General features: G+C 41.9%; 2 protein-coding genes across 5 annotated transcripts in view; one reads left to right on the top strand and one right to left on the bottom strand.

The window, feature by feature from the left end:
• Positions 1-6,040: 6,040 nt before the first annotated feature.
• Positions 6,041-7,828, top strand: KLHL34 (kelch like family member 34; the record flags this gene model as incomplete). The annotated part of the gene is made up of 1 exon (XM_079546362.1): positions 6,041-7,828. One exon carries the CDS (start codon positions 6,041-6,043, stop codon positions 7,826-7,828), a length of 1,788 nt encoding a protein of 595 aa, XP_079402488.1.
• A 3,381-nt stretch (positions 7,829-11,209) lies between these two features.
• CNKSR2 (connector enhancer of kinase suppressor of Ras 2) overlaps positions 11,210-24,106 on the bottom strand; it is a gene marked incomplete at both ends in the record, with an annotated part of 204,118 nt that continues 191,221 nt past the window's right edge. For all 4 annotated transcript variants that reach the window (XM_079536249.1, XM_079536250.1, XM_079536251.1 and 1 more), the window contains 2 exons: positions 11,210-11,425; positions 14,520-14,716. In XM_079536249.1, coding sequence (XP_079392375.1) covers positions 11,210-11,425; positions 14,520-14,716 — 413 coding nt within the window. The remainder of the gene's footprint in view (positions 11,426-14,519; positions 14,717-24,106) is intronic.

Here is a 24,106-nt window from a genome sequence, read left to right as displayed (position 1 = left end):
GCCAGTTTGTTCTGCTGGAGCTTAGAACATAGGCCATATTCACTCCTGTTGGCCTTTAGAATCTGTGAAACTGCTTTTGATAAGCTCTTCACAGTACCAGGCAAAGAATCATTAGGAATACCAACAGTCACATACAGGAAAAGGTTGACCTACCTGACTGCTGTTAGGGTCTCTGGCCATAAAACATCCCTCAGGAAGCAGCTTTCATACAGACAACGCTCTCCTTTTGGTGAGCTAACCCTTAAATGAGCCCAGGGAGGGGTGGACCCTGGGTTCTGCTCACCTGGGAAGCATAGGTGATTTGCTTGCACCTTTGCTTCCTGAGCCAGCCACCACCTTCACCAGGTGCTCAATCATCAGTTCAGGCCACGACATAACAGTTCCCTTACAACTCCCTTTAAGAATCAATTTTGTCAATAATTAAACAAGAGAGATGAAAAGCATCTCTTCAGCTTTTCTAGCCAGTTTAAGTAGAACATTTATTTTATTATTTGTTTGTTGTTTTATTTTTCTCCTCTAGGCAGAGAAATCCTTGCACTGCTGCTGTTATGAGGAAGCTAATATTTGCATTGTTTCTGCCAACAAGAATTCTCAAGTAAAAATTAATAAAAATGAGCTCACTTATGTTAATTCTTTGCAACTGTCTTGGAGATAAGGGTTTTGGCTCTCCACTATCCCCAGCTTATATGCATGTGCCAGTATGCTTACCAGAGGAAGCAGGGTGGTGTCTGAGGCCATTTCCATTGATGTGCCTAGAGAAGAAAACTTGATTTATGCAGATCAGTTCGTATAAATAATCCATAAATTTCTTCCAGGCATTGAATTTAGACTCCCCGTCTGTTGAGTAAAACTACCTGTACCTTTTACTCTCATGGACTTGCTCTGGCCTCAGCCTCACAAGTGATCAGTGAGACTTGCATGTCATGCATCCCTCAGTCGTTCATTAGTATTAGAAGGGGGAATAAAACACATCTCATCAATGCCTTTGTCACATTCCAGGATGATTTTATTCATCAAATGTCATTGAGACAAAAAAAAACCCTGTATAGACTTTGTTGGTTTGCCATGCATTATCCATCCTACAGCATATGCAGCTGCACGTCATCCAATATAAGGGCTTGCTCGGGTGGCATCTCTTACCTACCTCTCAAGTGGATAAGAAACAAACACAGGTGTTTATGAGCAAATAAAGCAGGATTACAGGTGCAGCTCCATTCCCTTCTGTTCCAGCGGTGAGGCTTGACTTGTAGACTGGGGAGGCAACCGAATCTAAAGTCACCAAATTACATGCTGCTGATGCTAACGATAACAATGAAGTGGAATAGACATTCTAGGAACATTTTCAGTGATCACTTGAGTGTGGATATCAGGCTCTCATTATCTCATAAACCAACAGTGTTAACAGAAGGTGATTATGCTGCAACCTTTACTTTGCTAAGCAACAAAAATCATTTGCTCAAATGTGAATTAGGGAATGGAAGAGGGTGGAAGAGCTGAATCCCAACCCACTTATGTCAAAAGCACCTTTATTTCAGAAAGAGCTCTGCAGCAAACACCGTGAAGGCTGTTTCCTTCTCTGTGGTCCCAAAGCAGTGTTATTTTTACTTGCATTTCTGTCCCTATAAAAATAAATGCCAGTTTTAATCACAAGTAAATGCATCAGGACAGTATGGGGAGCCAATCCCCATTTACTCATCATTTTCTTAGACCTGAGTTGAGGGTTCACAGCTATAACGATTTTGTACTTAGCACATATATCTCTAGGTGTGCAGAAATCACATCACAATAGACTGGACACACCAAGCTATAAGCAGAAGTCGCTTGTTCTGTCCTTATTGGTCACACAGTCAGAAGATCCCTATTTTGCCCAAGTACCAAGTATACAATTTTTGGGAACCCAATTCCATGAGATCCACACTTGTCCTCACTGCACAGCGGCCATCACAGTCTTTGAGCAGGTGCAGAGCAGGGGAATCCTTGGGAAAGGAACTTCAGGTCTCCCTTACCCAGCTGCAGTACAGGCACTGCTGCCTCCTTAAAGGGAACAGTGAAGGCTGGATGCAAAACATCAAACAAACAGACTCCAGGCAGCAGGTAAAAACTGCCCTCCATTGTGAAACACTGCAGAGGCCATTAGCATAGCAGCTCTGAAAATCTGGTTGAAAAAAACGATCATATTCATTATTCTGCAGCTGCATTGCCTGACTCATCCCACTGCAGATGCTCAGAGGCAACAGCCCAGGTTAAAAACTTTCCCAACTCTTTTTTTTTTTTTCCAATTCCCCAGGGAAGCTCTCCTCTAATACAGCAGGAGAGCAATAGGAGCTATATCTGCCTCTGTCTTTGTTGGAGGCAAGTGAAAAGGAACCTGCGAAAAGGAAAGAAACAAATGAGATACAGCTGATCTAAGGGCTTTTATTTCATATTGCCTTTTACCATTTGATGCACTTTGACTTTCTCACATCAGAGTAGTAAGTGCTAGCCCAGCGCTTGGGCACCGCATCACTGAATTCAAGTGTGCCAACAGCATTTCTTCCTTTTCCCCTCTTCTTCCACAGAAAGCTTCCACACAACCATGGCATAGCAGGCATCTTCATGCAGTGAGTTTTTGCTGGAATCCCTGTTCTGATTCTTGAACCCAAGATGTTAGACTTTCTCCTGTGCTTTCATATATAGACACCATCTCACCATACATTGCTTTTAGCTGCAAGGAAATTTCTCTTTCACGTCCCTCACTACTTTGTTTCTACAGAACGCTTTCCTAGTCCAAACATCCTTGCATTTAAATAGATGGGATGACCCAAATACTATTGTGCATGATTATTGAAGGATGAAGTACAAACTCCAGCCCAGTGATTTTTACAGGACAACTTAAATCAATATAATCTTTCTCAGCAGTAGTTTCTGGAAAGCCTATATTCTACAGCATTGTATGCCATTAGTCATTTAGCTCACTTTTGCTGTATGTGTTGAAGCAGTACGTTGCTAAACAGCTGAACCTTTTGCTGTGCTGTACTCTGGATTGCACTGATTTCCTTCTGGTATGAAGTGTAGCTTGGAAATCCTCCACTGTAGATTTCTGTAATGAATATTTTGCAGCAAGCCACTTGTTACTAATGATACTAATTTTACTTGTACTACTCTTTATATAACCTTTACTCAAGAAATAATTGGGAACATTTACAATGGTAATTGAAGTGTTTACTAACTGATGGCCTACTTGTAAGATTAAATGGAATACAGCACTGCAATTCAGAACATTTTCCAGCCTTTTATATGAAGAAAAAAAAGAGTGGAAGCCAACATTTTTTGCAGTGCATCCCCAGAATATTCTTTATTGCAGACTATCTACTGCACAATAGCAATGATTTAGACAGAGAATGTACTCTAAATCTGAAATCTAAACCTAATTTAAAGCCTAAAAGATGCTCATGAGTACAAATGTATTATCTGTTCTCAGAAAATCATATATCACTTAAACACTAATGTTTCCCTAATTTTAAGCAACATCTTGTGAGTCAAAAATTAGATCTGATCCCCCAAATTATGAATGTGAAAAGTAAAATAATGGTTTGACTACATCCCACCTAGTGCTAGGTTGCTTTCTCAGATTCATTGCTATTTAGTCACTGCCTGCTCTATCACTAATGGATATTAAAAATTTCTCAAAAGATGCTGGAGATCTGAGAAGCTGCCTGCAAGATAATTTGTTGATTAAAGGAGAGCTCCCAAGTTAGACTAAGCTAACTGCCAAAAAGTGAAGTAGGGAGAAACTTAATTTTGTCACTGAGAATCTGTTTTTTTTTTAATCATTCCAGAGCAAGGGATTGGAAAGGGTTTGTCTTTGTTTCATTTATAACTGAAAATAAACAAGAATAAATTTCCAGGCAAATAAACAGCTTTATGTAGATCATGATTCTTACTGCTTCCATTAGCCAGCTTGCCATGAAGTTGGAGGAGGTATGAGAGCAAACTGCATAACCAATCTTCATACCATTACAGGAACTGCTTATCTGGCATGGGTGTTAAATCAGGCCCAGTTAAATCAATGCTGGCATCTTTGGCAGTGCCCTACCATCAGCTGGCACCTGAACACCTTTGTGCAGGATTTGCATTGCACCTGTGATGAAAGCCAATTTGGTCAGCTCTGTGTCACACCTGGTGCATGACTGCTAAACGGGTAGCAAAGATACCTGGCCTCTGCTGTGTGCAAAGCAGGTAAAGCTGCAAAATGAAGCTTGGCCTCAGCTACATAGCTTTGGTAGCAATATCTGAAAGTATTCAAAGTGATGCTGACACGGATGCAGGCAAAACCATTGAGAAAGAAAGCATCCCTTTCCTACATCATATCTAGTGTCTACACGTGTCATTCCAATACCAGGGAGGATGATTTTATTAACATGATCCTGATTAATGGTCTCTAATGCAATGATGGAAAGTGGGTTCAAGCAGGAGATAAATGTACAGAAGTGTGCAGCAATGAAGAATGACATTTTTAGAATCCTCCCCCACATACAGAGCAGAGCATGAGCAAGTATCAGCCTCTTTGCCAAGACAGCTTGTGTTCCCTAGAGGAGCAGCGTGGCATACATGGTCTGTGCTGGGATTCAGTTAGATCCCAAACACCCCTTGATTACACCCCTTGATAAACTTCACTAAAACACATAAATAAATATTTTTAAAAGTGCAGTAAAAAGACTTTACCTTTGGCTTCAGCAGTAGGTGAGATTTATCAGTCCTGTGGGATCCTCCTCTACCTCAAGTCTGCTGGCAGCAAAATGCTGGCATTCACCTACCCTGTCACTTTGTAAATCCTGAGGGCGTTTGACCTGGAAAGAGAAGTGTCAGAGGGAGATTCCTGCACACCTCCACCAGAGATACAAACAAACAAACAGAAAACAAAAGGAAAGCTGTAAGAAATCAGCACATATAACCTGCCCGGATCTACTATTCCTGGTAGAAATTAGATCCTGGAAAACTCAGGTGAAAATCAGAGATAATCCCTGTACGTGCTTTTAATGGGGACAAGCCGAAAATGATAAAGCCCTTGCATGGGCTCTGCTCCCAGCCAGTACCGAACCCTCCAGCTGCTCTGGCAGAAGCAGGGCTCTATTTTGGCCCCAGTGTGCAGATGCATTGCCCTTGCGCTTCCCTTCTGGGTGCCCCGGACCATCTGTTGGGCTGTGGGCCTCCTGAGGGCTGCAGCCCTCCCCAGGTCCAGCCCATGGCAGTTGGATCCTGGCCGGGGGGGGGGTGGAGGGAGGGAGGGCTGGGCACCCACAGCTATTCTGGTAGCTGTGAGCCTTGCCTGAGTCATGTGAGCCGCGGGGCCCAGATATGCACTGGGTTGGATTGGCCCAGTGACCAACCGAGATATTTTGGTTGTCTCAGTGCCTCCCAGGCAGAGATTTATTGTCTTAGGAAACCTTCACGAAATAATCCCTGGGTGCTGACCTGATCTTCAGCTGAGAGAGTGTGAAAAGAGGACAGAAAGGGGCTGCTGTCCCGGGTGCGGTGCAGTCTGAACTTATCGGAGTCTGAAACAAGAGAGGATAAACATCTGCTTCTGCCTCAAGCCATGCGCTGGCAGGCAGAGAGGATCTATTACTTGAGTTGCCTGAGGAGCAAAGAGGGCCGAGGGCGACGGCTGAGCAGACACAAAGTGCTACTTGTTGGGATTGTCATCTAGCTCCCTCATCTGTTACCTGATGGCCAGCCAAGCAAGTGCTCAGCACAGCCGTGGACCATTCATTCATCCCTACACAAGAAACGGAGGCGAGAAAAGTAAGCATCTTATTACAGCTGTTATGACATTCAGCAGTTTTTTCTATGAAGGAATGCACTGAATTCGCTACAAATCTAATAATTCTTCCCTTATGCCAGGCGAGAGACTGTGTTTTTTTTTTTGGTTGGGCTTTTCTCTAGCAGCTGGAGGTCTGGTGGGCATTCATACAAATGGCTGTTGATTAAGGCATCTGTTTCACTGTCTAATGGCATTATTTAGTAACTTAGTCAAGCAGAAAGCATTGCATTACCTACAATGAGCTACTTCCTGTCCTACTGCAAAGCGCACTGCACCACGGTGCTCTCCCATTACCAGACCCTGAGATCAGAGGGCTTTCTATGTGATATTTTGCTGAAAGTGAAGGAAAATGAGTTTCCTGCACACAAGTCTTTGTTGGCATGCTCCAGTGACTATTTCCGAGCCATGTTCAAAAGTTACACACAGGAATCTAAAGCCAGTGTGATTCAGCTGCAGGTTGTCTCACCCACTGGTCTCCAGCACGTCCTGGATTTCATTTACACTTCCTTGCTGCCTCTTTCCTTTGAAAGCCTGGAGGAGACCTTGGAAGCTGCGAGCTACTTGCAAGTGACTGATGCCATTGGCTTGTGCAATCAGTACTTGGTTAACAACCTCTCCTTGGAGAACTGCTGCTTCTCTGCCAATGTTGCCAGGAGGTTCTACCTGCCAGCTGCCCTAGCTGCAGCAGAAAAATACATTGTCAACAACCTCTGGAAGCTGTTGGACTTGGACTTGTCAGGATTGCTCGAGCTGAATTTCAGGACTTTGCTAGCGGTGGTAGAATCACCAGATCTCCCTATGGTGAAGGAAACTAGGCTGTTGGATCTTCTGCTGCTGTGGCTGAAGCAGGATAAATCCAGGTTGATTCATGCAAGCAGCCTTTTGGAGCACATAAGATATGGTCTCATCCCAGTGGAAGACCTGAGGAGAATTTACACACAGTCAGAAGTGCCCCTTACTGCAAGTATCAAATGCCTGATCATTAAAGCAATAAACTACCATACATTGGTTTTCAGACAGCCAATCCTGCAGGATAAGTCCACCACACTGAGGAACCAGAAAACTCGGATCATCCTTCTGGGGGGAGGGACAGTAAGTGAGGGTCTCATCACTGAAGTGGTGGCTTTTGATGTTTACAACCATAAATGGAAAGCTCTCACAAAGGTGTGTGATGGGGTGCAGAACCACAGTGTGTGCGTGGTGGGGAACTTCCTCTACGTTTTGGGGGGAGAAATAGAAGGTGGCACTCCAAGTGACTCGAACAGTGACAAGATCTTATCGGTTACAAACAAGGTCCATCGCTACGATCCAAGGTTTAACACATGGACCCAAATCACAGGCATGTTGGAAAAGAGATGTCAATTTTCTTGTTGTGTCTTAAGCAACAATATTTTTGCTATTGGTGGACGGGGTGAGAATGGGTGTCTGCATTCATCTGTGGAAGTCTACAACATCACTAGAGACAGATGGACGAAGGCCAGGGAATTGCCATGCAAGATACATGGTCATGCCAGCGCCACTTGCAAGAATACTATATACATCTCAGGTGGCAAATATGCAGAACCAGCCAGCACAAGCAAGGACTTATATTCTCTGAGCTCACTTGAAGGACAGTGGATGAAACAAGCCCCCATGAGCATTGCTCGGTTTGGGCATCAAATGGCGACAATCAGAGAAACCATATTCACATTTTTAGGTTTATATGAACCATTCTCTGAAATAGAAAGATATGACCCTGATCAAAACCAATGGACTCGTTTGAGGCCACTGATCTATGACCGATTTTGCTATGGTCTGGTGGTAGTAGAGGAAACAGCTCTTCTCATTGGGGGAAAGAAATGGCAAGACTCGCGGGAAGTCCCCACACAAGACGTGGTTGGCTACGACATTGACAACGATAGCTGGGAGGAGATTTGCAAAGCCCCCCTGCCCTGGTGTGGGCTGCAGTGTGCGGTGCTGCAGCTGTCAGAGATGGATGACGAACAGGGCAGTGACACCCCGAAAAAGAAGCTGCCAAACTGCTGAGCCAAGGCATCATGGAATGACAGCCCTGGGAGATGAGCCAGTGGGGCAACTCTGGAGAAGAAGAAAATTGTGATGGCACTGGATGTAAAAGAGTTGAGGGTCTGCGGTGATAAGCAAGACACTGAGTGGAAACAGGCAAGGAAGACTGGCTGCAACCTGGGAAAAGGTGCAGCAATTTGTAGATTTGAAAGCCAATCTCACTGGGGGAAGATGTAGCAAGTAGCACATGTGGAGGAGAGGAGCTAGAATCATAATCCTTGACTTTTTTTGAAGAGTAATACCTAGATAGCAATTAAGAGTTGATGTAAGTCAGATTTTTTCTGAGGTTAAAAAATGTAATCCATCTTTTCTGTCTTCTTAATCAGAGGTAATTTTCCCAGTTGGTAAGTGCTATTGAATTGCTATGGTATGGCTAAGCAAAGTGAAAGTGAGATGTATAAAGATGAGAAAATTGATGGCTGTAAGAACTAATAACAAGTAGTGCCAAAGAAAGGTATTATTTTAATATGCTACATACTAGGCAGGAGTGCTTTAGCTAAACAGCATGAAATTACTGGACAGAAAGCATGGATTTTTTAAAATGTAGCCTCAATTGTGGCCATGTGCTAAAACAGTGCTTGTTTCATAGAAGCCATTTCTCTCTGAGCAGCCTTTGTTGTAGCATGCCTTTCAGATGATTATTTTGTATTATTCTGAAGAAACACTACTGGTACAGTACACTTCTCATATATCCAAGCCTTGTGTTAGTTTAGATGGCCAGAGCTGAATTGATGTAGGTACTGCAAGACCCTATGACACGTGTTTCAGGAGTTGCTGCACCTAATGCCCTGATACTTACCTCAACAGCATACATCGTTTTATCATACCTGATCATAATGGTAAAATTGTTCATTACTGAGCACGAGAGAACCCAGCAAACAGGTTTACTTTCACCAAAGAGTGCAGAGGGAAGGAACGCAACGGAATGCTTCCAGCAGACTTCATTCTGAGTCTGCTGACAGCCTACAAACCAACCAGTTCTACTTCTTTTTGGCCGTGAGTTTGCAGACACTGCCCAATTGCCAAAGAACTTGAAGGCATGCTGATCTGCGAAATGCGGGTAAAGTGGTCCCATGCCACTGTTTTTGTACACAGTAAACTCAAACTCAAATCAGAGATGTTCATTTAAAAGCTAAATTTATTGTACTTCATTTTACAGTGTTCCTTTCCTAGGTTGAGAGTTAATACAATAAAAATATATATAGAAGAACATTTAATAGTCTTAAAAGAAGGCAGCACAATGGATAGGACACATGTTCTTTGTCACTAGACTAGCTTAAAAAACTGCAATGTTTAATTTTCACCTTTAAAGCAATCAAGCTGACTTTACTAATGTAAAGTGCAGGCAGAATAGCTGTTGCATAGCAACAGATCTAAATCTTCTGAACTGCCTTGGTTTTGACAAGGAATCAACTACACAATGTGCATATACATCCATCAGATATAAAGAGGTTTTATATGAATATATTTACTTTTGGTCCGGTAAAACAGTAGCAAGAGAATCTAAATGCTTGGAACAATAGCACAAACCATTTCAAGTCAAGCATTTTTTAAGAGAAATGTACAAAAACCTCACAAATTTAATATACAAGTCAGTACATGCAGTAAATAAATGTTCAGTTTATACAAACAATATTCTTCTAAATGGTACAAATATTACACTGGATCCAGAATTCTATACAAATGTTGTTAATATATGATCCATATTGACTCGAATATATAGGATTACTGAAAATGGGCTACGGAAAGGCCACTCTTCTGTACAATTGTGCAAAATCTGCAAAACATTTGCAATCTGAACGCAATAGGGTAACAAGGAAGAAAGAGAGAAAAATCAAGGAATAAATGCAAATAAACTAACAAGAAAGAAAGAAAGAGAGAGAACAAATAAATAAATCTGTTCTTTCCTTCATCTCGTCATGAATACAACTGCCAGGAAATACCAGAGCTCATGGAGTTTGAAGTACATTCACTGAGCTGTACAGGCAATAAGCAAAGGTTGGCTAAACGTACAACTCACTATAGAAAGAATAAAAGAGGCTGTGCCCTCTCGCATGAGCATTACTAAGCTATGTCTCGAATCCTAACTTATGCAGCAAAACACTGAAAAGCAGCACAAATGCTTTGTCATGCTCTGATCACTTTTTGAGAACAAGACCATAAAGAGTAAATAGATATTTTACCTCTCTCTTCCCTATTCCAGACAGGTGCCTAAATCTAAGGAGATATTTCTGCTTATATTCACTGTGCACTCTGCAGCACATCTCAGCTCTCAGGGAAGTTTAAAACCCTTCTGTTGGCTTGTGAACTCAGCAGAAACCAGAGACATTCAGAGGCAGAGCAGAGACTTTCCGAGCTCTCAGTTTTCTCAGGTTCTGTGCTCAGCTCTGTTCCTATCATATTTTTTTCCCGAGTACAATATGGCCAAATTTCACTCCTTTTCTATTGTGGGAATTTTCAAAGCCTCTCAGGTTGGGAGCATTTTGTTGGGAACCTTTTCCGCTGCTGCTTTTCTTGGCAATAGAAATGCAGTTATCAAGGATGTTCAAAGTCTACTCTTTCTCTTTTGCAAAATCTGATCCCTTCGGTACAAAAGCAGCATAAATGACAGTACCACGACTAATTTTTGTTTAAAAAATTGAATCAACCAAATGTGATTTAAGTAGAGACAAGTAACACATAATTTTGTCTTAATTAGAATACAGACCAGTATCTCTTTGCACTGATGGTAAACCTTAGCAACAGGCTTTAAAAAAGTACAAGGAAATAAAACCTAAATGTTTAATACTTAAATTCACATTAGTCATTATAGTGGGCTGATTTTAGCCCTTTTGTGTTCAACAAAATTGGAAACACAGTCACTGCATTACACTTTTTCCCTGTTATGTAAGAAAACTCCTAGAGTTTCTCATTAAATATAATTTTTCTTTTATTCCCCTGCCACCAAAATAGTACCTGCACTCCAAAAATGCAATATAATACTGGAATTATGTAATAAAAAATATCATTGTAAAAGCAACCTTCAATAACAAAACCTTTAGCCTGTGGAACTTCCTCTGTGAAGGCCACAGTCTTCCAAAAACATTTTTAAATACTTCTATCTAATAGTTAAAGATCATATTATTTTTACAGAAAGTAAACACAAGTTGGTAGCACTGGTAGTGTATAAAACACACAAATCCTCATTAAAGACATGGTATCATTGACCACTGAAGGTGTACATCACACGGCTGAGTGACATTAAAAGATAGTTTACTAGAAGTTCCACATATTGATATAAAACCTAATTTATGCACTTATGTAAAGGCTTGAAGTGTAGCAAATGGAGTAGAAGAGGACCCCTTATACATGTGTTTCAATGTAGGAGTGCGTGTGTGCTAAGGAAGCTAGAAGTGCGTCGACCTCAGATGAGCCATTAACAGAGCCCCTCGGGGTGCTGTTGTGACAGATGTCCAAAAAGATGTCAAGGTATATTTGTTTCCATTCTTGAAAGTCTCTAGACGTCAAGCCTGGATTATCCAGAACCTTATCTATAATGGCTACTTCTCCTTCCCTGGCCTGTGGGAGAAGAAAGACAAGTAGAGTCAGTGTGAGCAATGAGCAAACAGGATGGGTAGGGTGGGAACAAGGATGCCACAGAGGTCTGGGAAACAGGGCAGCCAACCAACTGCTGTGACAGCACTCACACATGGCAGCCTCTTCCCATGATGTCACTCATCACCCTGCAGGACCAGACACTCCTCACCTTGTCCCACACCCTCAGCAATGGTCCCTACTCCCCTCTCACCCCTCCTTCAGCTCCTGCAAAAAACAACCCTGTGCTGTTTACTACTAGCTGCTTTAATTTTCAGGATCAGTTTCATGCTGCCAAGCGCCATCTGTTTGCTCTCCTTGATCAGCATGAGAAATACCGCGTTTGTGCGTGGGATGCAGACAGATGGCCTCCCTCCCGCCAGCAGAGCTAAGCCTTTTTTACAGGGCCTGTCATGGGGGCACCTGAGCAAATGCCTGTGCTAGGAGCCTTTAGCTTGGCAATGCCCTACCAGCGATCCAGAGCATGCTGTGAAGTGGCTGGCTGCTACCTCCTCCTACCACAGTGGTGGCAAGCAGAATGCAGGAACAGGTAAAATCTAACACAGTTGTTGGCATCTCCCCACTTGTCATGAATGCAGGGGATGTGGCTGTATCCTAATCACTGGCTGGTGATTAGTTTATTGAGAGATGACAAGCAGCCAGCGTGGGTCAGAGCAAGCCTCAGACACACACACAGCTGCTCACTGTTTTTATTAGCGGTGGAAGATGGATGCACCAGACTTGAGCCTGAAAAAACAAGTAACAGGCAAGCTCCAGCACTTCTCCTCTGTGAAGGCATGGTCTAGTCACCAGCAACTTCTTCTCTATCCTCCATGCCAGATGGGTTTCATAGACCTCATTTCTAACAGACAATTGCCATGTTTATACCACAAATATGATAAACCTGTCTAGGGAGCATGTTTAGGGAAGTATTCAGCAATGACAGCTTTGGTGGAATAGTTACCAGAAGAGTCAGAGATGTCACCGACAAGTAGTATGTTTAAAGGTATTTTTCATGCTTTACAATCAGTAGCTAATTAATGTTATATACTAGAATACTCAATTTAGGAACAATCATACACCTGAAGCTAAACAGAGGAAGAGAACCTTTGGAATCTCTGTTACCATATATTCACATGAACTACCATAACGTGCTTCTTGCAGATTGTGATCTGCACACAACCCAGCACTGCCAGTCAAGTGGCTCATACTTGTTGAGGAGAATGGTTCTGTGGCTATGTCAGGACATAGAGAGCGGAAGTGTCTTTCCATTGCTGATAGAACAGATAGCCTATGTGTGGTAAGAGCTAGAACCAATTTAGAGGGCTGTACAGATTACTAATCATTTGAATGAATTAAAGGAGAGTTCAGAACACCAGATCCAATGGGCAAGTGCAACTGAACATATTCAGGAAGGAGAACTCAATGGCATTGATAAGAAGGGGAAACGATTAGCTAACGGCAGTAGCTCCTGATAAACGCTACTACCAGTACAATAGTAGAGGTGAGTTAGGATGGAACTAAAAACAATTAAGGAGTTACTGTGATGCCACTGCAAAACAGGCACACGCCACATTGCACTGTTGCCATATGCAAGAAACAGCAATAATCTGTCTTTGATACTTGCTGGCATTGCACTGTCAATTATTTATGTCATTCTGGCCCAAACAAGATTGGTTACTACTTCAGAAAATATGTCTCATGGAAAGAGAATAAACAAATTATGTTTGCTTGATCTAAAAGAAAGAAGACACAGAGAAGCATGAAAACAGGCATCTGCTGGGTTAAAGGGATGAGCTGTTTTTGGAAGACCTTGGGGGGGGGGAAACAATTCCATTTGTAGAAAACCATTGGCAAAATGTAACTCAGGTATCAATAAACGCTAACGAGAAAGGCAATTAAGCATGGTGATAAGCTGTTGATATGGAACAGCAGCAAGGCTGTGTAATTCCTGCAAGTATCAAGAAATGTGTTATTTTTTATATTTCAGATCAGCAACTCTTACATACTGTTAGTATGAGTGATTGTACAAAGGTACAAAAGCGTAGATCCTGTGTGAACCTCCTGCCTGCTCTGCATATCTGAGATGGCTATAATTTTGCTTGTTTCTCATGTAAAAATTACATGGAAAGCCTGTTCACCTTGACTTTTTCTATCAGTCTACAATCTAGCAAAGACACATATCCTAGTTCTTTTGGTTGTCTTCATTGAGATGATACAGTGCAAAAAGGTAAGCATAGGAAAGATTTTCTTCAGGGCTGGAGTCTCACAGCATGAAAATAATACTGCTTAAATGCTTCTCTAGGTGATGGAAAACCAAATTAATTAATGCTGATAAAACTCTCTTTGATAAAAGCTGTTACAAAATCTACTGTACAATTATCTAGTGACTTAAAATGTAGTAATTTAATACAGTTAACAGAGACCCTGGGGAAATCCAGCATATTGTTTGCTGAAATCTCTAACAGTACAGATTTGAAACTGCTGTAACAAATAAAGAAGCTGACAGGGAGTTCAAATTAGCTGCACTGCACTTACAATAATGATAAAAATCTTCAAATCCATCATTACCATGATCTATTTGTTTAATCAATCCTACTGATTAAATACAATGATCCTACCAGTCTATGCAGAAACCAAGCACACAGTTCATTTCCAGACAAACTCAGTAATCAGGAAATAATAAAATGTTTTAAGAGGTATCGCTTCATTCCAAAAGGCTGACTGTGCTGCATTTTAGACTTTAGCAATTCTGGAGTAAATGCATTTTTATAAATGAAAGTTTTCAGGGATAAAAAAGGTGGTTAAGGTCTTCTCTATTAATGTGATGTGAAATGATGTCATACTAGCTAGAGGAGGAGCTGAGATTTTACCTGGGCACAAATTAAAACAATCCCCTCCCTTTGACTACTCTCCCAAGGCACATTTTCTTCTGCTTCAAGAACAGTGGTTACACATATCTTCCATGCACATTTCACAAGCCACATTCAACCTGAGCTCCAGCCACACATAATTAATGTCTGAATACAATACTGTCAGATCCAACCCTAGGGCAGGAATTTCCTCTCTGTAGTCTCACCTTTAAAGTGCTTTTCAGAATTCGCAGCTGGTGCAGTTTTTCATTGACTACTGGATCGCTACATCTCTTTATAAAAGATTTCCTATACTCCAGCTTAGTGGAAATCCGGTGGTCTCCTAAAGGAGAAAGGCTGGCCTGCTCCAGAGCTCTGTACAAATCTTGCAAGGAATCTGCTGCTATTTCTTCCGTAATTTCAACTGTAATGAAAAAAAAAAGGAGGAAAAAAAAAAAAAAAAGGAAAAAAAAAACAGAGAAAAAAACAGTGGATCATTAACGGAGTTATATGATAGTCTACCCAGACCCTTTGCAAAATGTTTAACAGGTATAACCAGATCATAAGGAAAATATTTCAAATCTGCTAGGCTTCCTGAAAAAAGTGCTGCTTCTCCTTCATTAACTTCCAAGAGAAAGGCATTTAAGAATGTAAAGTCTTGACCCGCATAGAAAGAAACAACAGTACAAGGTGCAGTAATCTTGCAGTGCTGTACTGTCAAAAATCCCATATCTAGTATTGCATTTAAATATGCTGGTAATTCAGTAGTAACAACAAAAGGAAGCACCGGAAATGTCCTAGTGAAGAAGGTGATCAGGGACCTGATCTTGGCCTGAGATATGATGTTGGTGGTGCCTTTGGATGATGCTGATGACAGTGCTGTTGGATCAGATGTAATTTTCCTTCCTATAAAAGTCCTTTTTGGCATGTGCTTTTGATACTTAAGAGTGTTTTTCAATAGTCAACAATGCTATTGCTCGTGATATTTCCTGGAGGTTTTAACAGAAGATCACAGACTGGATATCTGAGCATGCTGCCCAGCAGCAGTGCAGCAAGTTGCATTACAGGTTTCTTAATGCTTGTTCTGACTAGTACTGAGAGCATTTTAAAGGAAAACATAATTTAAAAAAAGATTTTACTTCTTTAGAAACAAATTCAAATAAAAGTTGGGGATGAAATGTTACTCTAAGCTTTTGAAATACTTAATCTGCCAAGCATCAAAACATTTCAATTTCTCATACACCATTTCCTCCCTAAGACACTTATGACTGTGTAGAAACTTGGAAAGTGCCAGTGAAGCGCCATGATGAGTGGAGAGATGACTGTGGGAAGCCAAGGCAGCCCTGGGAGAGCAGTCAGCTCTGTCCCTGCTGCCACTCACACACCAACATCCCATATACACAATAGCTGTCCATTGCTGCAGACACATACATGCCTACCAGCTGTGACTTGAGACACCTCCCTTTCAAGCCCATAACACGCAAGCACAGCAACTACTCACCACTCAGGCTCAAGCAAGAACTCTAGGAACCAAGTTCTCCACATCCCATCACAAAAAGTATTTGCAGTCATATAGGTCTTTACACAGACAAATAGTTTCGTAGCCAGCTATTAATCTCGATATATTCCCCATCTGTTCATTCATTTGCCCCTTTCTGGCATGGGAGGACGTTTTTAAAGCTTTTATTTTTAAAGATGTATGGACATGAAGAAGGATTAGAGGCCTTTTACTGACAAAGGTGTTGGGTTTCCTCAGTTGATATATATGTTGGAGTTTGTTTATCACTGCATGTCCAAGAAGAACTTAAAGAAAAACAGAAATGCGATGCAGCTCTGTCTGGTTGATTTCTTTCTTATTAACACAATAATAATCTAATATGTTAATAGGTAAAGCATTCAGCGGATTGGTTGAAATTCTCCACAGTTTTCATTTTTATGCTTTCTTAAAAATTCCCTGTAGCAATGAGAGAATTGATGTTTGGGATATTTCTGTCAGTTGCCTCAGAACTTTGAAGTCTACCAGTCTGAAGCTGGTAGAGTCTGAAAGGGAGGGATTTTCTAAAAACAACAACAACAACAACAAAACAAACAAACAAAAAAACCGAAACCAAGAGTGTTTTACACCTACTTCTTTCCTTCTCTTATCACTTCTTACAAAAAGTGAAAGAGATCTTGTCTCTTTCCCAGCAGCATAACCATGTTGCATCTTCTGGGGATTAGTGCAGGGAAATCCTGCTGAAAGAATGAGCCAGTGCTTTGTTTCCACATCATTTTAATTTGATTTGCTAGGTTTATCTGGAGCCTACACTAGCAACTGTCCACCGTGTCCAGACTTGCCACTGAAAACCCCTGCCTATCTAAAACATGAAGGTCCCTACCACAGAGAAGGACAAAGTTTGACTTCAAACTCAAGGCTGCATCTGGGGCCACAAGCAACTTCAATGAACCTGGGAAGTAGCATGGCTTCTGTAGATGCAAATGCCAGCTTGCAGGGCAGGGATGGCCTCCCTCCCTGTGCCACACACCAGCCTGGAGGACTGCCCTGCCTTGCGTTCCTTTGGGCTCCCCTTCTCAGGCCTGACGTCTGCTGCTAAGCAGAAAGGCTGTGGATGTGCGAGGGGTCCAGCTCTGAGATCTCATGGGAGCACACTGCAGGGCACCACAGGAGCATGATGTGTGCAGGATTAAGAAGCAGCCTTGCTGCCCTCTCATAGCACTGACTGGAGGGTCTCCAAAACACATCCATGCTTCTCCTCCACCCACTGGCTGCCTTCTTCCAGCTTCTGTCATCACGATACTGTAGTTGCAGGCAGTGTGGAAAAGAAGGAATGGGATTTGCTGTTGAAGACAAGAACAGGGGAGACAGAGAGCTGGTCCCTGCTTTTATGTGCCTCTCTGTTGCTGATGCTTAGGAAGCTGAAGCAGGGCAAGAGATTGCCTCAGTCCACCCACGGCTGGGATGAAGGATGTGGGCGTCACAATAACACATGCCAAGTGCTTAATTTTTCCAGAGGAACACTGAAAGCGACGATGATGCTGCTCTCGGTGGCTGGAGTAGGCCCTCAGTAGGCGGGAGTGACATTAGAGACAAATCTCCTCTCCCTCACCCTTCTGCTAAAGGCTTTGATTGATTTCCTGTGGGCGTTGGTGAAACCCTTCATACCAGAAAGGAATTGAAATACTTGATTAGACATACAGCTGAGATTTAAAAGTATGTTTTTTTTCTTTTTTAATTTATTTTTTCCTTAATTTGGTGTATATTTATGCAAGTGATATGCTATTACAGCAGGGCTTTCCTCATAAGGGGAAATAAGACCTCAGAGAACGCCGCTTTTAAGCAGAAAACATGACCTGATGTGATCCGCAGATGACCTCAGAAGAGCAGCCAGTGCAGCAGGTAGTTAGTCACCCTGACGTGGCTGCTGAGCCATAGGCTGCATCTCTCCAGCCACCTTGCTTCTCTGAATACAAAGGAACATGGATGTTCCACACACTGCTAGAAAGGAGGGTCTCTTTCTGAAACGATACTTTTTGCACTCTGCTTGACCTAAGTCTTGAACAACTCTATAAACCTGAGGCAGAAAAGAAGTTGCATAAACTCTGCAGCACACAGGATTGAAATTCAGAACCACATCTTCCAATTACAATAATACACAGGCACTACGTTTTGAAATAACAAAATATATGCTCTGTCTCCAACAGAAGGCAAAACCTTTTGCATTAAATTCAGGAGCTGAAAAACAGTTCTAGTGTATTAATTGGGCTATTACATTCTAGTAAATGCTGTGTATTATGTTTTTTTTTTTTTACTTCTTTCCACTATGGAATAGTTTCAAAACTCATACACTTCTTAAGATGCTGTGAATATTTTTATCTACTTTTACATTTTCTCAGGGGAGGAAATTAGAGATGGTGGCTGAGTGAGTGAAACTGTAGGAGGTCAGGAATGGTTTGGCATTCAGGAAAGACTGGTGGGATTTTTAGCACTGTGCTCTTTGTTTTTAGAATGACTCTGAGGATAGCTGTGTAACCACCTCCTTGCTCCGCTGGGCTGTCCATCTTTCCATTATTTCCCTCTAAAAAAAAAAACAGTAAGAGCAATAAGTAGGAAAATCAGGTACCCGAATGAAAAGTGATCAGAGAGAAACCATCAGTGCTGGTATTTACATGGACCAAAAGATGATGGTTCTGTGTGAGCTAATGATTCACCAAGATGATCCTGAACTAGGGATATGTAGAAAGTCTCTGCTGCAACCCATCTGGCTAATCCATCTGGACATAGGTAATCCCTGGGCTTACATTTCTCACAAATCTGTTTTAAATGGAGTAACAATGGCATTTTCAGTGGAGGTTCCAGCACTTTTGTGTCCCGCTTTCCCTGTAAAATCTCGAGCCACTGAGAGCTTGTGTGGCATCTCCCTTTCAGTAGTGAGGTACCATCAGAACCAATGACTGCACCTGCAACTATGGGTGCACACAGCTACCCAGGCAAGGATCCTACAACACAGTTCATCACAAGCTTTGTCACCTGCTGTGCTGTCAAAGGCAGATTCTTCAAGGGCTGTAGCTCTCCTTTGTAGGCCTCTCTGTTTTTTGCCTGTGCCTCCCAACTCCATCCAGACTCCTCCCATCATCTTCAGGCTCCTCATCCAGACTGAGGGGACACAGCTCCTGCTCTAGTGGCTTTCTCCTTTTTTTTTTTTTTTTTGCTGTGCTTTGCTGTTTGCTGCTTTCACAGCTTAGTGACATGCTTTTCCCTGTGTAACTCCTTGCATGCGCACGCCCACAGACTGTTCCACTTGCAATTAGCCCTGCATATGAACAAAATTACCGCCCTCTGCAAATCCTGAGAAAGCAAAGCTGCTGCAAAGTCTGACAGAGAGCAAACAATATGAAAAAAGGCTGAAATCCCCCAGCTCTGCTGAAACCCATGCTCCCATTTTCATTCCTTTTGGTGAACTTGCTGGCTCTGGCAGGGGAAGCAGCTCAGCTTGGCTCCCCCAGGATCTTGAGGAGGTAAGTTTGTCAGAAGACAGCACTAATCACATTATAAACCATATACTAATTTCCTCCTAAAAATCTCATATTATTTGCTTCCAGTTTTAAGGTTACACCTTTTCACTTCACCTCACACACCTGCTTGAAGCCTCCTCATTCTTCTGGGGGCTATCAGTATACAATCCAACAAAACCAAGAACATCCCTAGTCTCTGGGATGAGGTCCCAGGCCCTGTTGCTGTCTCACACTGAAGCACAAATTCCTGTTTTTGGTGTTTGTTTGTTCATTTTTCAGGAAAAGTAGAAGGGATGCGCCTGCATTTGAGAAAGCAAAAGGATAGAAAGAATGCTTGTGTTAGTTCTGTTGGAGGGGAAACAAGGAAGCCTCTAAAGAAGCTGTTTCTGGTTTCTCACTCCATGGCTGTAATGCATCTTTGCTGCTGTTCAGGTTAATCACTAGATTCCAAACTACACAAGAGGGAGACAATGCTTATGGTGCAAAGAAAACAGGAATTACAGTCATTTATTACACTATTTGGGAGGATGGCAGGCAGAAAAGCTAGGTGTTTGCTTTCCCCTTCTTTACGTCATCAAAGGAAGATGATGGTCAAACCACTGGCAGATGGAATTTTACAAGGAGACTGCATGCAGTGTACCAAGTTTGCCCTGATTGTGAGTGTGGGGAGCACAGTGACAAGGGAGATCAGCTCCTGCTAGGAGAGCATCAGCAGCCACATTGCAGTGTTTGTGCATGGCACAGAGCAGGTGGCAGGAGGCAGCAGGAGACACAAGTCAGGTCTGTATGGAAACCAGCTGCTAAGTCATCTGCTCTGAGTCGTGAGGAGCAGATTTCCCTGCTAGAGCACAAAGAGAAACCTGTGTCTTCTCTAACTCCACATTCATGGAAAAAATCAAGAATGGCATGTGAGTGAATATATGGATAGAAGTGTATATATATAAATCTGTGCATGTAAATCTATTGAGAGCTGTCCATGAGTGAAGAAAAGAGTGAGCAAGCTGAAGAAATGCTTAAGAAAAGCTATGGACTTAACATGCAGCACCTGGACTTAGCAGCCCTTCTCTCTGTTATCCCTTCTCCTTGCCTGCCCTTTTCTGATCTTTGCAATCCTCCATTAAAATGCAGATCCATGTACCTGAAATCACAAGATTCTCCCCATAATCTTTGTTCAAGAAAGGGAGGAACAATGTTTAAAATCAAGCTTTGAGTGGAGGATCAGAAAACTAGTATTAATTTTACATTTTATGCTATCTTTTCCTCTAAAGAGGCAGTACTTTTTGGTTATCAGCTAGCTGAACATGGTTTCTATCCTCTCCCATTAGGTAAACCTGCAGGCAGAGGTCCAGGGGGAGCTCCCTTGCTGAGGGTACCAGCCCAAGCCAGCTTTGCTTTATGCTGGTGTTCCCTACAGGAGCAGTGATTCTGCCTTTCACCTGAATCAGTATACGCTGATTTCCTGAAATAAAGTGAACAGTGCAGGCAAGTGGAAAGCCCATCTCCCATGGGACAGATTTTAGAAGGTATTTCACAGTCAGCAGCAGTCAGAGACCACAGTCACTTTTAAAGGATCTGACACTAGCTTTTGTAAGACCTGAGAGATACTGGACCAATTGCTGAAGCATCAAAGGTCTAGACATTTATGGCAGTATTCTTTTTGGATCTGTAGATCCCTGTGAATCTCTCTGCTCCTCTTAGGTCACCTCTCTGGTGAATTAATGAAAGGCTGCCTGCTCCTTGTCACAGCCTTGCCCTCATGAGCCACCAGTGGCCACAGATGGTGTTCTGTGGGCTGAAGCACAACACTTGGGCTGGCCTTGCTCCAAGCCCACACCAGACACTGTTCTTGAGTTCTCAGTGCAAATAGAATGGGTTATTAAAAATGGCTGATGCCAAACTCAGCTTGAAAAAAACTGAAACATTTAAAAAGTACCACGAGTCACAAAGTTCCTCTCTGCAGACCTGCACTGTCGTGCTGACACCAACCTTCAGGCACTTTCAGCATCCTCTTAGCAATGAAGTACAGGTGCTTGTAAATGGGTTAATATGTTAGTGCAAAGGGAGAACACAGACAGAGGGAATAATTAGCTCACTCTGTTCGTGTAGCCTCTTGACAGCTCTTACACATCTCAAATGGGCAACAGGAGAAACGCCTCGTGCTCTCTGCCCTGCTGTTTCATGAAGTTATATTGGTAGGCTACGGTTTCAGAGAGGGCATAAGAATGAGGCTGAAATAACTCAATGTAACAGAGGACTCTGATCAGTGGCAGAACTTCATGGCAGTGGTGTTATAATTGCATCCTTTGGTATTTGTCACAGTGCTCTCTACTCATTAAGTTGCCTACAAAGAAATCAGTTTAACTCTCATTCCCTGAACAGATTTTATTGACTGTCTGGGAGAATTTTAGCACAATGAAAGAGGGTATCTTGACATTTTTCTTTGCCACAGATCGGTATAAGCACTATTCATCGCAAAGTACCAATATTGAGGTGAAATAAACAAAGCAATTGCATTTTGGTGGTATGCTTCCCCTTAGTCCCCTCAGTTCAGAAACAATGAAAAACTTCTTGTATGTACGAGGTAAGCCAGCTCTGAAGCAGAGTAGATAAATCGCTATACTTCTGGGGATGCTGTGACTTTTAAACAGGATGAGGCTGTCCCTATGGATCCATCCCGCAAGCAATATATGCAAGCAATTACTCCTTCAGGAAAATATTTTTTTCACAAACCTAAGCTGTTACAGCATACAAAGCTGTGAAAAGTTAAGTGACAAGCAATATGGACCTGGCAACATTACTCACCGCTCAAAATCAAGCCACAGTCGTGCTTGTTCAGCGGCAATACCTGTCACAGCTGATGGCCTTGGTACCTGAAAGCAAGCCTGAATGGAAGCAGTAGTGTTCCTGGTGAGCAATATCCACTGAGAAAATGAACTCTACTTCAGGCTGCATCCCAGGTTTGCTTATTTGGATGAAAACCTAACACTGAGTGAAATTTTCAAAAGCATTTGCATCACCCAGGAGTATAAATCCCAATTTCTACATGAAAGAAATGCGGTACATCAGTGTGGGCAGGAACTAGTGTCTTTTAACCAGCTCGATTACCTCCATATTGCACAGCAGCCAGCTAGGGAAGCAGCTCCTGAGGCACTTGTGAAGGGGGCCTGAAATATTTCGGAAGATGTTATCCCAGAAGATGTCTTATTTATTCAGATATTCAGATTTATTATGGGATTTATAATTGCACATGTTGTGATAGCTGCACTGATTAGATCCCAGACTAACGAATCTGCACCCTGATTTACACATTTATTTGGGGCATGGCACTGCCAGATCTTAAGCAGCCCCATCAGCTGCTGAATGCCCATCACACCACCACGGTTTGTAAGCACTGAACAGAGTTCAGTCCCTGCCCAGTGCCTTTGAGAACAAGTGCTGTATGTTCAGTAATGGCAAGAGAAATGCAATGCCATGTGGCTTTTCCAGTCATCACTCGTGTCATCGTGTGTTATAATGCCCAATGAACTTGTGAACATACAGGCACCTTATAACATAAAGTTTCTCTCAAAACTGGCATAACAGCAATCACAGAAGAAAGGTCTATTCCCCATCCATTAGGAAGAACGCGTTTGCACACAAAATAAACGAAAAAGAAGGAAGTGACCATCAGCCCTTACAGACAATGGCAAAGCTGAGAAGTTACTGGCTTATTTCCTTTATTAAGCCCAAAATAACACTTTCAAAAATCCTGACTTCATGAATAAATCAAATGCCTTCATTAAAGAAACATTACTGCCATTTTCTATACTTTATTTTAAGGCATACAGAAAAATATTTAACAAATGGGTATGCAATTAAATGCCAGGGACTGCTAATTACAGCCCTCTTGAATGTCTCTGCAAAACAATGATACTCAATACAATATGTTAGAAAGGGTGGGGAAAAGAAAGAGGAAGCTGAAGACGATCTAATTCATGTTAGTGCAGATATATGCATGCCTGTGGCTACAGGCTGCAAACAAGCCATCAGCGTAACCCAGAATGGCAGCCAAAAGATACTTTAGATTCACATCTTTGCTTCTGCTTCTCTAATTCATTTCCAAAACATTTCATCTCTAACTAATTATGGAGTTTAATGACAGAACGTGAAAGACTGGCTCAGGTTTCAGGCCATTCCAGCAGAGTTTTAATGATACATTACATCCTTCAGGTTGCAGAACCTTTATGTGCTTAGCCATGATTTATCAGCCCTGGCAGAGGCAGGTACTTCAAAGGCAACCCTATATAAAAAATAAATTCTGCCTTTGCCAAGCATTGGAAAAAGCACTGAATTAAATTTAAAAATCAATTCCTTCAGACAAGAGAGTCATAAAAACTCAGTGGGCTTGTCTATTTGGCCAACAGGCACAAAGTCATGAAAGTACAATTTTGTAATCAATAATAGCAATACAGTGTATGTTTTCTGATTGGAAAAAATTAAAGATGCCAAAACAACATTGATAAATACTTAGGCTGATTTGTGACAGTTCCATTAAGCAGAAACACAACATGCATTTTGATGAATTTCCAACTAGTTTATGTCATACTATACTTTTTATTTTTCAAAAAAGAATATTAAAACTATTATAAGCTTTGTCACCTGCTGTAAGGCAGAATGATGTATTTTATTCACTGCACATTTCATCTGTGAGGCAAAAAAGCATAATTTACTTCTTTATAAAAGGGAAATATATATAACTATATATATATAATTTTATTGGTATTAACATAATGCAATACCATACATTGAGCAAACAGAAAGA

The sequence above is a fragment of the Tetrao urogallus genome, assembly GCF_951394365.1.
Source record: "Tetrao urogallus genome assembly, chromosome: 1".
NCBI classification, from domain to species: domain Eukaryota; kingdom Metazoa; phylum Chordata; class Aves; order Galliformes; family Phasianidae; genus Tetrao; species Tetrao urogallus.
The sequence above is the reverse complement of the archived record's forward strand: the minus strand, read 5'-3'. Positions and strand labels throughout refer to the sequence as shown.